General features: G+C 36.0%; 2 protein-coding genes across 3 annotated transcripts in view; one reads left to right on the top strand and one right to left on the bottom strand.

Annotated features, from left to right (window-relative positions):
* The first annotated feature begins 1,056 nt into the window (after positions 1–1,056).
* LOC593687 (transmembrane protein 189) lies at positions 1,057–10,189 on the top strand. Its single transcript, XM_793157.5, has 4 exons — positions 1,057–1,240; positions 2,863–2,982; positions 4,287–4,378; positions 5,619–10,189. The coding sequence occupies exons 1-4, from the start codon at positions 1,078–1,080 to the stop codon at positions 6,096–6,098; spliced, it is 855 nt and encodes a 284-aa protein (XP_798250.1). The 5' UTR covers positions 1,057–1,077; the 3' UTR covers positions 6,099–10,189.
* LOC762747 (telomerase protein component 1) overlaps positions 8,485–13,644 on the bottom strand; it is a 34,671-nt gene continuing 29,511 nt past the window's right edge. For both annotated transcript variants that reach the window (XM_011663862.2, XM_001198485.4), the window contains 2 exons: positions 12,490–12,648; positions 8,485–11,233 (listed from right to left, as the gene is read on the bottom strand). In XM_011663862.2, coding sequence (XP_011662164.1) covers positions 11,120–11,233; positions 12,490–12,648 — 273 coding nt within the window. In that variant the 3' untranslated portion in view covers positions 8,485–11,119. The remainder of the gene's footprint in view (positions 11,234–12,489; positions 12,649–13,644) is intronic.

Consider the following 13,644-nt stretch of genomic DNA (forward strand, 5'->3'; position numbering starts at 1 on the left):
CCCCTTCTCTAATTTCCTTATCATATTTGTTAGTTTTGCAATTTCTTCAAGTCTATGCGGCTCATCCGGGTCTCCCGTTATAGGTCCATGTCCACTTTCCCAGAAAGAATGAACACATTCCTTTCATTCTCTTCTCTCCTCACAGGAAGTAGCTAAAGATATTCCTTTTCATTCTCTAATTTCCTTATCCCGGAAATTATAGGTACCATTTAATATACTACAAACGCGTAGCAATGATTTTATTTTAGGTGCCGGGCGGCAATTAGCACGCGAATAGCGCTCCCTAGGGGGTTTGGTGCAGATAGGGGGGGTTCCCTCTCGCCCAAAGCGCGGAAGCTTTGACGTTTCATTACATTATTAGAGAAAGAATACGATTCGTTGTACCGTTCTAGACTCTTAATCCTTAATTGTCTGATTGTTTAATTGTAAAAATTGTTTCAATGTCTGCTCGATCCTTTTTCTTCCTACGTCCTAGATCTACTTTGTTCTGTCTTCTAGCTCTCTTTTTTCTATTCTCTCTCTCTCTCTTTTTTTTTTTTGGGGGGGGGGGCGACCGCCCCATACCCCCTCCCCCCACCTACGTGCCTGATATACTACCATATATATATATATATATATATATATATATATATATATATATATATATATCCCTCTCTCTCTTTCTCTCATCATCATTCTCTTTTTATTTCCCCATAAGATAATGTGATCAGGTACACTCATCATCATTTTCTAATTCATTCCTCTCAGAACTGAGTAGAGACCACAATTCTCATTATTGTTTTCTCTTCTCCCATGAAATAGTGACCACATCTCCTTTCTCTTCTTCCAGAAATTCCTCATAATCTTTGAGGAGGGAGCTCATCTCTTCTAAGAAAAATACTCCAATTTTCTAATTATACAATCAGCTGAAGCGCGTATGAAACACAACATATGATTTGACAATACGTCATTCTATAGTGGATATCGACCAATCAGCAAGGCGGTAAATATAAGGATTGAATCAGCCCATCCTGGCCCCTCCCATCGCTATGTTCGCACGTAGTTTCCATTATCAATTCTATAACTAGCTTCGCAACGATGGCGATAGGGCTGAAGGAGGAAAACGTAGTAACAAGCCAAATTCCGGCCTATTCTGCGCCGGAGGATGGCAATGAATCGTCTTCTCAGAGGGATCCAAATCCTCGATGGAATCCAAGTCATGTAGGAGCCAAAGAGGAATTAGCAAACTTGTACACTGCTGGTAAGTAAATTAAGTTACAGAATCTGTAATTTGTTACAATTTTCCCGGCCACTGTCCCTTCCTCACCGGTCTCCACCGGCCACCCCCGCGCCACTGGTACCCGCTAAACGCGCTACTACGCGATTGGGAGACTAACGCCCATTTTATTTATTTAGATCTTTGTATTAATTTCATTTTTATATGAGTTGTCTGAGCTGAGATCCTAATTGTTAAAGTACCAAAGACTGACACTTTCACACTGTGCTAAGCGGCAAGCCAAGTCCATCCAAGTCCAAGTCCAACTTCAGCTTCGACTTGAATCCAAGGCAAAGCAAAACCATTGCCTATCCACCCAAGCCCATTGACAAGACTAGATTTAAGATTAGTCTAGATCTAGACTTCTATCTTTATCTAGACCCCTAGTTCACTACTAGACCTAGTAGTAATTTATAATACCCGAGGAAAGATTGAAAGGTTTTAATTCAAATTAATGTGCCTCATCTACGCCTCTATTTCCTCCAAAATGGTAATTTCCAGGTTAAAATGGGTCTTTCCGTTGAATTTTGGCTGCCCCAAAAGCAAAAGATCCGACTTGAAATTTAACAAGATGATCTTGTACGTCTGTTTTAGAGGCTTAGCATACACATTGTATATTGCTTCTCTTATTCCCTGGTACTATATTCATTCATTTTTGTTCCTAATTCATTTAAATAATTGCAGTTTTCCTAAAATTCCTTTTTTTTATCCGTTGGAATTGCGGCTAAGGGCTAGGCTATGTCTTGTCTCCTCTTCTCTCCGATAGTATCGATTTCACGAGATGTCTAGCTAGTGAGCTCTTCGTGAAACGGTTTAGAAAGATCAGAGACATCTCCGTAGTTGGCGGATAAAGTTATGACTGTCTTGTCGTTGGTTTCGAGAAATGGGCCCCAGACTCCTTCATTTTCTAGGTTTGCCCATGTGTGTAGAACTCCCACCAACATTTATCTGGGAAATCAGAGAAAAGTCAGAAAACCTTATACATTGGCTCCTTTTTAAGTCCAGACTACATGTAGGTCTAAGTCAGGGAATTAAAAAAAAAAATCAATTGAATCAGAGAATTTCACTGGGCAAGAAAAAGAAAGTACCTGTATCTAATCAGTCTGTGATATACTTTCTCTCATCTCCAAACAGTGTATCCACAAATCATTATTCATATACCTGTACCAGTATACAATGTAGATCTATATATTTACATTTCAAACTGGTCTTTGTTCAAAATAATGATCCTGGAATTTTGTTTCTTTAACCAATCATGTTGAACTTCGCTACTAGTCCTCCAACACTGGTTTAGTGAGGGGAGGAGGTATTGTGTGTGTACATGTATGTGCATGTTTTATTTTCATGCAGTAATTTATTCATGTGCATTTGAAACCTTACAACATCTTTAATTGTATTTTTGTACCTCATATCATAATACCTTCAATAGAACATGTAATTTCTTTTCCCCAAACTGTTGCTTTTTGTATTTCACTAAAGTCAGTGACTTCCATCTCCATAATGGTGTTGGGAACTAACTTCATGAATACTTTCAAATGTTGTACATCATTTCTCATTAATGACCTTTATTGACTGACTGTACTTTCCGATTCTGATTTTGTGAACAGGAAAGCGAAGGCAAGAGATCGTATGCGTTGTACTCTGCATGACGTTGACTCTGATGGTTGCATGTCAGCTTGTGTATCATCTCAGACTTGATAACTGGATGGTTCCTTTCATTGCAGCAGGTGAGAAAGAATCAATCATATAACATGTTCGAGGGGGCAGTGACATAAAGACGTAACTCCATTTTGGACATTTTGAGAAAAAGTGGTTTACATGTACATGTATGTGTCACTGAGCACTTAGGCCTTGAGGATTTAAGTCTATGTTTCACTAGCCATTGACTTCAATGGGGTGTTGGGTGGAGTTATCAAAGTCTGTGTGTTTCCTGGAAAGCCCACATTTTTCTGAACATTTTAATATCAAATACTCATTTTGGCAAAATATGGAGTTACATCTTTATGTCACTGAACCCTCGTGTTGAGACTTAAGAGATGACCACCTGTTTAACACAATTGGCCATACAATACCAACATAGGAGTTGCTATGTCAGACGTGCTGTAGCATCACCAGGAAAAGAAAGGTGATTCTTTCGTGAGTATGTGCTGAGCTGGCCAGTTACATGTACATACCACCGTCTCTTGTTACTTCACTAATGATTGACATATGATGTCACAAGTTGAATGAGATCTGGAGCATTTTTTTAGGGTGGAGCTTAGCAGGTCTGAGGAAATTATTTTTTTATGTAAAAATCTATGATATATCTAGATGTTTGAATATCAAAATATGAGTCGTATGCTGCCCTGCACATCAACAGGAATCAACTTATATTTGGAATTCACTGGACCTTCAAAAAGAAGGTTGAGTTCTGGGAAGAGGTGAAAAATGATTTGTGAGGGTTGTTATTGTATAATTATGCAAGTGTGAAAGAACAACAGATAAAAATGTTCCCTGAAAAGCATGGCTCTTCAAATGGCTTAATATTAAAAAATATGGCATGTAACAACTAACATCATAAAAATCAGGACAGAATTTTTATGTCACATGTTTGTGTAGTCCCACATACATATTTCTGTGTACAGTGCTTGTAACTTAATTTACCAAGACTGGGCCAAATTTCTTATCATTTTGATGATTCCAGAACTTGGCAGCACACACCAATACCTACAATGTACATGTATATGCTAGATGATCAACCTTTTTTGATCGAGTGTCTTTCACAATGCAATGGCATGACCAGAACTCCACTTTATTTTAAGCAAGACTGGAGCCCGGCCACAAGGGACCCATGCTTCACATATATATCAGCTCATACTCCTTCCTCGTTCCAACTTTACATTTTTTAATTTTTCAAAAATTCTGGTTTGCAACTTGTGAACTTTGACAGAAGTGAATAAAAGTTTGTAGTCATATCCAAATATGTTGTGCTAGAAAGGTGTAACTAAATATGCATTTATTCTCAGTTATACTTGTTTTCTTTGTTTGAAAGTTGGAGGCATTCTGACAGCAGATTTCTTCTCTGGATTAGTTCATTGGGCAGCTGACTCATGGGGTTCAATTGAAATACCTGTTGTTGGGCAGGTAAGTGTGATTGTCTGTAATATGAATGAGTAAAAGGCCTATGCTTATTAGGTACAGACCAATTTTGGAAATGCCCCCCCCCCCCCCTCTCAAAAAATGAAATGGAAGCTCTTATTACCAATCATGTGAAAGAATATGTTTTGACTAATACGTAATGATAGTAATTTTGCCAGGAAATTGCCTACTATTTGATATATTTGGTAAATTATCATATCAATCCAGCCTGGATAGATATCGTGAGTGCACTTCAACATTGAATATTTGTATACATATTTCTGCTTTTTTGCAAATTTAGGTTACAGTATTGCCATCTAAAATTCTAAACCTCTGAAGGCAATATTTAAAGAATATTGAATGGATATTTTGCACCCAAAACCCTTGAGCATTCCAGCCAGGCATCATTTTTACAAGCGCACACCTGCTAATCTAAGCACATTAGCTATCCCATCCTATCCGGTACCCATTTAACACTTGGGTGGAGAGTGGTAAATGTAGATCAATGTCTTGCCGAAGGACATTAGTATGGTCTTCAGTTTTGGCTGAAAAATCAAAACAAATTCATCAGAACCCATGTTCACGGGGTGTTTTTTTTTTCTTCATCAATGCAGGGAAAGAGCATTGGGGTAGTACAATAGTACATGTCATGGAAAATTGGAAAATTGGAAAAAGAACACTTTTTGATCCAAACCCAAACTATATTTTATTGCTTTAATATTGTATTAGTAATTTGTTGATGTTATTGTGATGTTCATGATATTCTTGTAATCTCAAAATTCTTTATGAATGTTATTCCGTCTTGCTTGGAATCACCCATATTCACCATTATTACTGAATAATTTTAATGATAATGCAGCAATCACAACAAGTGAAAAGGGGGCCATAATCACCCCAGTCTACCATACCTTCCTTGTTTTATTAAAACTCATTTGCTAATTACATTTTTTTATGAACTACTAAACGCCATATACATGTATATTTGTAAGAAAGGAATAATTATATGAAAGACTATGTGCCTGTTTTGATGGATATAAGTCTCATGAGACATGATTAGTGTTACATGTACCATCAATTATGCTGTTTTCAGAAGTTAAATCTTTTTGTCATTTTTCCACTTGAGTATTGTTGCATAGAAGCAACTATGCCCTACATGTATTGTTAGAAGTCTGCATGTACATGTGGTCTCCATCATATTTGATTGGTCTTGATGTTTGTATTTATGTTTCCCTGTGTACATGTACAGGCTTTCATCAGACCATTCAGGGAGCACCACATTGACCCTACTGCCATCACCCGGCACGACGTCATCGAGACCAACGGCGACAACTGCATGATGTCTCTGATCGGCCTCATCCCGCAGACCTTCATCCTCTTCAGCAGTTCCACGGAGACCATCCAGCAACACTACGCCTGGCACTGCTTCTTCCTCCTGCTCGCCATCTTTGTCACGCTGACCAACCAGTTCCACAAGTGGTCCCACACCTACTTTGGGCTTCCCGCCTGGGTCCAGTTCCTCCAGCGCTACCACCTGATCCTGCCCTGCCGGCACCACAGGGTGCACCACGTGGCCCCCCATGAGATGTACTTCTGCATTACCACCGGCTGGCTCAACTACCCCATGGAAGCAGTGGGCTTCTGGACGGGTCTGGAATCCATCATCACTCACCTGACTGGCTACTCGCCCAGGACGGATGATTTAAACTGGGCCAAAAAGACCAAGTGATGATTGAAATTGACTTTTTTCTTCTTTTTTTTTTTCTTTCGTCAAGAGACTTTGGATAATGTGCTTTTATCAGGGAAATGTATGAATGGCATATAGAGTACCGGTAGGCCTCATATAGAGGGTCATACCATGCATCGTATATGTCCCATGAATGATTTTAACTGTATTTTATGTAGCAAAGAAACAAACCTGATGTTGGTCTATAGTGAGAAGTGCTTAAACCTCAATTATTTTTATTTCTGTTTAACCATCTGTGCATACTGGGTTGTAAACATTTTACCAAAAATGTACCAATGAAAATCATATCACGTGGGACTGAAACCACTGTGGCAGACATAATTTGATGAAAAAATAACAAATGTTTGCATTTTGTATCAATGACATGTTCAGGTTTATGTTAATAACATTTAAACAATATTTGAACCAGATGGGGTCGTTTAAGAGGAGATTTGTATATTTAAAAGTGAGTTCTTACCTTCAATGTCTTGGTTTTTTGCAATGTTTTCGAGCTTGTCCGGCAATCAGCAGTCACAGTGGCATGGCGCTATAAGCATTGATGAGACTGTGACTGCTGGATGACTTACATGTAGAAAACATCATAAAAATGATGATTTTGAAGGGAGAGAATTAACTTTTCAAAAATACAAATTTACAATCGACTATTCCGTTCTAGTTCTAAAAATTGTTGTCAGGTGACTAACAAAACGTGACTAATTGACTAATCAATACAGAATGTGAACTAAATATCAGTTTTAATTGAATAATTGCCTGCCGCTAATGCTTTCAGTGCCACATGAAAGGTTCTTTGTTTTGGTCAGTTACTCATGACTGGAAATGAAAATAGTATTTATTTGTCACGTTCTGCCAACAATCCAAGATTTGATACAGCACCACTAATATATGTTCACAGTAATAGGTTTGTATACACTATCAAATACTCATTGATGTGTGCATGTATCTTCATATGTTGAAAGCCTTATGTAAATATTTTGTTAAGTTTCAACCTCTGCTGTGTGAAGTGTTTGAAAGTTAATTTATTTATGATGAATTGATGATCTGTATTACTATTTTCTAGTGTATACATATTTGTGTTTTCAAAAGGATATGTACATTTTGTATTGAGCGCTTGAAGAGAAGTCAAATGATAAATGGATGTGTCATGTTCAAACAATTAAAATCATGGTGATTCTAATCACAAATTGTGAATTTAAATTCAAATCATGATTTCTATTTTTAGAGCTACCTTTGTCATGAAAAGAAATTAGTTGTGTACTGGTTACAAAGAAGTGCGGTAGTCAAGACCAGGGGCCCCCGAGACCAAGATAAGGACAGAATCTTGAAATGACGTTCATATTACGCCTCGGCCCCCATCATTGCTTGTAAGCTTACGCAGCAATCTTTTTTACTTGTACAAATATGATAAAAGCTTAACGTGTACATTAGTAGGTACACTGTTTGTAGGAGCAATAGATTTATTACAAATATATTAAGTGACTTGCTTAGAGTATATTCATTTCTAATTTATATTTCACCTTTACATGTACCTTCAGACTCGTTATGTTTGCTTGTTGATAAAAAAAAGACTGAGTGAAGACTGGCAGTTGAAACTTTAGAAATTCACCTTGTGTACATGTAGCTGGATAACCTTTGACTAAGAAGAATTTGTTGACCTGTTTTGTCCAGAAGCTTTGATATTGCTTTGCTTTTTGTGACTCTAACTTAAAAATAGTTTGTCATTCATAATGGTTTTGTTCCTTAAGGTTTATAACATTGTAAGATTACAAGTCCAAAGTTGTATTTGCTCTGTACAAATTTTATTTGTGTATTGTTTCATGTTATCTTTGTTACGCTGTAGGTGAGAGACGTTTTACTTCCATTAACAAATTACATGTATGACAGGGACTTATGATATGTAATTTAAGGATTTCAATATCAATTATTCCTCACCCTACCCCCCCCCCCCCCCCCCTCTCTCTCCATTTCCCTACATCCCTCATTCTCTTTCCTTCTCTCCCCTGCTCTGCTCATCATTTATGCAAATGTTGTCACTCTTATTTTCTCTGTCTTATGAATGAATTTACCTTATTGATTTTATTTTCACTTGAATTGGTGCAATTCTTATAATATAATTGTACAATAATGTATGTAATAATGCAATGCAATGAACTCCTTTCAAAGCCTTATGTCAGTAATGCGTAAAATTATGCATGTTTCTCTCTCTCTCTCTCCCTCCCTCCTCTCTCTCTCTCTCTCTCTCTCCCACTCTTCCCCCTCTGGGATATTGGGTTACCAGTATCCATGTCAGAGATTAATATATCTAAAGAAAGGGGGCCATATTAATGGTAATGAAGTAATCGGAAAGGATGTAAGACAAAACAAAATGATATTGTGTAAATATTCTTTATTTTCAGTTGAATGCAAATGTCACTGATAAATTAGTTGGTGTACATGTACAAACATAGACGCAATTCTGTGCGTTACACACCGTTGTCCATATCCCGCCGCATCAAGAATCGTTTCTGTAGGGGGTTTATGAATGGTGCAGCACTTACATATATTGAAATAAAATGGAACCACAATGTTGGCATTCCATTGAATTAACAGAGAAAAGGCAAATCAATTGGGATATGCTGCACAGTATCAATAGCCAAATCATCCAGAAAACCCTAGTTTATGATGAGAAAAAACAAAATCTGAGTTTTATATTTGATAAATTTTCTGTACATAATAGGGTATTGGGTCAAATTTAACTTATACACGTACTTCATGGGCTCCAAACAAGGGGGAATAAATGATGAATATTTATTTCAGAACAGTTGCCCTTTGAAACAAAATCCATGATTACCTCAGCTCATATTGTCTCATTGGAATAACAATATCTACAAATCAGATGCAGAAGATATGATTGAATGGCAGATAAATAATACATGTACAATTAATAAATAATGTAATCCTTGAGATACATGTATTATTTTAAATTATAGGGCACACAGTGCGTATTTAGGTAATACTATCAATGTACTCTTTATTGCATAGTGAAAGAGGGAATAATGTATGTGAATAAAGACCGAAATTGAGAACACATATTGTGCACGTTTTCTTTGTATAAAATGGATTCAAAAGTATATATTTGGATTTCAGCATAAAGCCAATACTAAAACACCCTAAATAACGTCAAAGTTGATACAATTTAGAACATGGGTTCTGAAGTTGCATATGCAATTTCTTCAAGCTTTATTTCAGCATTATGTTAATTTGGCTGGTCTACAATCAGAGCCCAGTTTCATTAAACTTTTTTATCAACAACGAGTTACAATAACTCTTAAAAGCTCCTGAAATTGTGGCCTCTGATTGGCCAAGAGCAAATTTGTCCTAGAAATTTCACATTTGTTATTGATTTGATAAAAGTTTTATGAAACAAGTCTCTGTAATTGACGGGTTCAATACATGTGTAAATTTCCAATATGTAGCTTACATTCAACAACACATTTTTTAATTGCCCCCCCCCCCCTTTACAAAAAGTAATACATATATGTAAAATATAAAAGGGCGTCTTTCTTATCAATGTACATACCCTTTTTCTTAGAAGCCTTTTCTTTTTCTTATATACACATCAAGGTTTTTGAGACGTCATATTGCAGTTAACATTTAATATTTGCCTTCCGTGGATGCTTTCTTTGTTTCTTAGTTGCAAAAAAAAAATGAACATCAGTTTAAAAATGAAAAGAAAACAAATATAAATTCATATTTTGCAATCCAAAGATCAGTAGCTTTCAATAGAATTTCAACATTGAATAAAAAGAGGATAAATGAACATTATTTCAAGACAGAAGTAGCAAGACTTCTTATTCTTTACAAGATGAATGCATCATTCTAGTTACATAATTCATTGCAATACTAAACAATGCCTAATCCTGAAATTGCCCCAAAATATCAATTTATCAATCTCTCTTCTTTGTCTAAAAAAAAAAATGTTCATAAAAATGTTTTTTAATAGAAGCATTATTACTCTATAAATAACATTGTTTTAAAATATCAAACATGGTAACATTACAAAACTATATCGCATTCTATATCAAAATAGACATGTCTCAAATATGAGGTTACTGTGGCATTTCTCTCCAAGTCAAGAAAATTAACTATATACAGAAAGAACACAAATGTCCTTGATCATATTAATAAGAAAATGAAATATGTTCACACAAAAAACAGACTTATGGTATCACACTGAAATATCTACGCTAATAATTTACAGTCTCAATACTTGTATTCTACGCTGTACAGAAAAGCTTAACAAAATAACTTACAAATGTTAGTCTTATAAAAATCTAGTTGCTTTTAAACATATATGATACATGAAAGAGCTTGGGCATGCAAAGCAAACACATTTTATTTAAAGCTAAATATATTGATGGGTAGACAGAGTTCTTTAGTGTATGGTCAGGTTATACTGATTAAAACTTGCCAAATCATTTTCATGGTATTTGCTGTAATACCCTATTTTCAATGGATCAGGGTCACATTAAGCTCCGATTACTAGAAAAAACATTAAAATAGGCCCTGATGAAAATTCTCAATGCTTGGCCAAAAATCATAAACTAGCGGTTTAAAACCCTTGTGATTTTTGTCAAATGTTGGTTTGTTGCCACTTTGCAAGGAATTTGGAGTTATATTCTATGCAATCTACAGTTCACAGGTCACAGTTAGCTTGGATTGATGGAAAAACATAACAATTTGCCATTTTGAGGAGTTTCAATTTCTTTTGGCCGAAAATGATTTAAATCTAGTTTTTTATTTTTTTTTAATGTGTGTTTTGCCGATTTCTGTGAACTTTAGTAGCCTATTTTCAATGGACTTTTGTCACACTTTACTAAACTTGCAGCAATGCTTTATTTTGAAAATAAAAGGGTCGTAGTTATCTCAGATTCATGGAAAATTGATATTTTACCAGTTTCCACTATAAGGTAATGTTCAAACACCAATAGCATGCTTTGAAGTTTTGATGTTCCACTGGTACCTATTTAATAGCCCTGATTCTGATCGATGGTATTTCTCCGTCTTGCGATGGCAGCATAATCCTCCTCGGCTAACACCCTATCGAGCCGCTGGGTCTGAGGATGCTTTGGACCAAACACCTGATGGAAAAAGAAAGCATAATCATAATAATAATAATGGCTTCTTATATAGCTCACATGTCCGCCACATTGTGACGCTCTTGGCGCTGCCCCGACTATTACCCTGGATTTAGCAAGGCGGCCATTACAGCGCTCTAGCATGTAAAGGAATTAATTCCTGCCAGGTACCCATGCTGATGTACAATTATTCATTCCCAAGCAATTAAGTGGCATTGCTAAACTGACCAATTCTTGACAAACTAGGGTAATGTCTTGGTGGAGTGGAGTGACTGGGGTTTAAATGAGAATCAGCATGATGATATCGAGGGGTCAGTGACTTGAATTGAATTGAATTGACACAAAGACGCAACTACATTTTGGCCATTTTGAGAAAAAGTGATTTAAAGATAGAGGTCCACTTGGGCCTTAAGGAGTTAAGTCTATGTTTTACTAACCATTGACTTCAATGGGGTGTTGGGTAGAGAGAAGTCTTTATGTTTCCTGGAAAGCCCACAATTTTCTTAATATTTTGATATCAAATACTCATTTTGGAAAAATATGGAGTTACGTCTTTGTGTCACTGAACTCTCGATATTTTCTACAGAGAAAATTAGCTGTTGTTCGAATGAGCAAAATCATTGTCATGTATAGATCTCGATTCAGGGACAATCCCTACACAGCTCAAATTATACCTCTAACAATTGTTGTCAAACAAAGATGTTTGAGAAATATCACATGAAGCGGAATCAAATTGGGTTCTTTCATCTTTCAACTCATGCTGACAAAAATATTTGCTTATGAATAGTCTCTCAGCTTTTAACAGAGTTCAGTGACAACATCGGGCCAAGGACCATAATGGTTTGCATGGTCACAGCCAGCAAGTCAAGCAGACGTTGGGTTTACATCAGGTTTGTGAGGTTGGTCCACTGTACTTTCGGGCATGTTCAAGCTTTTTGGTAATTGAGTGTCCCACATCTTATCAAGTATTATGGAGTTCTCAACTACTATCTACATCAAAGATATGTCATTTGACTTCATACTTAGTCCGATCTAAGCTATAGTAGAACTATAAATTCAATACAATTGTGAGATATACTAAAATATTTTACGTGGTCAGTAACGTATGGGATAAAATAGCTTGGACTCGCCCTATTGATAAGGATAAGGACTATGGTCATCTTTATTTGGGGGGCTCTAAATATCTAATAGTATTATCATTAAAGCATTATGTGCTGGGTTATGCAACATTTCAGAATTCTACAATCAAAAATACTTACAGCCACTTTGATCTCCCTACTCCTGACGAAGTAATCGTATGCCTCTTCCTTCTGTCTCATCTCTTCAAGGAGGATGCCCATGTTGGTGAAAAGACGACTCGCCAGGACGCTCATCTCCCCGTACGCCTCCAGGCATAGTTCTTCTGCCCTCTTGAAGATCTGTCAAAGAGGGAGACAGAGGGGATTTGGATTTCATTAAAATTCTATTCAATACTTTCACCTTAGAAACTTTCGCAAATTATCGTAACTGACAGCCATTTACATGTACATGGAATGAAATGTTCACATTTAAGCCCACTGCACACAACGTGATCCGACTAAAATCTGATTTTAGAAAGAATTTGCATTAAACATGAACATTCAAACTTTTAAAATCTTAATGATCAAGGATCTGAATAGGCATATACTTCATAAAATTTAAAGTTTAAGGGATTTCAAGCTTCCTAGGAGAAGGAAAGGCTATATCGGCTCAGAATTGAAGTGACGTCAGACCAGGAGTGTGATTTCAAGCCGTTTGAACAACCTTTTCTCAACAGGAAATTAGCAAAGCATTGAAATGTACTTTTTTTTCTCTAATGTTCTATCCCTTTTTCCTTTTCCTCTATCCTAGATCCTCAAGTATTTTTTAAACAATTTATACCAGTAAACAAAAGTTTGTGATTCAACATTTGTTGTGTAATTCTAGAAAATCATTCCCAACATATTAAAGGCTTTTATGATTCCCCATCCTATTTCCCTTTTTGTAAACATAATCCAATCATTAACATGTACACAAATATTATGATTTTAAACAAGACAGAAAATCAAACCCCCTGTATACTATTTCATGTGATAAAAAGAAATTCAAAAATTACTCCTTCTTCACTGATAACATATGTTTATTTTAAATATATATATATATATATATATATATATTTTTTTTTTTTTTTTTTTTTTCGTTTTGTATTCTTTTGTTATCATCCAGTATATTATTTATGTACATAGTTATCCATTGCAAACATATTTTAATTCAAACCTTTGGCACAGCCTCGACGAGTTCAAATTTTTTGAACTTTTGCAGAGACCCAACTTCCATTTGATTTCTTTTCCTTTGTATGTTTTGATCAGTGACCTTCTCATGTTTGTATAATTTGTATTTCTTTACTACACCTGTAA

Source organism: Strongylocentrotus purpuratus, unplaced genomic scaffold, assembly GCF_000002235.5.
Source record: "Strongylocentrotus purpuratus isolate Spur 01 unplaced genomic scaffold, Spur_5.0 spur5_scaffold_8, whole genome shotgun sequence".
In the NCBI taxonomy this organism is placed as follows: Eukaryota; Metazoa; Echinodermata; class Echinoidea; order Camarodonta; family Strongylocentrotidae; genus Strongylocentrotus; species Strongylocentrotus purpuratus.

Bases quoted from the DNA above. Each gene is read 5' to 3' on its own strand.
- LOC593687 (XM_793157.5), top strand. From the start codon at position 1,078: ATGGCGATAGGGCTGAAGGAGGAAAACGTAGTAACAAGCCAAATTCCG. The intron at 1,241-2,862 runs GTAAGTAAATTA...TTTTGTGAACAG, and splicing joins AGCAAACTTGTACACTGCTG to GAAAGCGAAGGCAAGAGATC. The intron at 2,983-4,286 runs GTGAGAAAGAAT...TTTGTTTGAAAG, and splicing joins GGTTCCTTTCATTGCAGCAG to TTGGAGGCATTCTGACAGCA.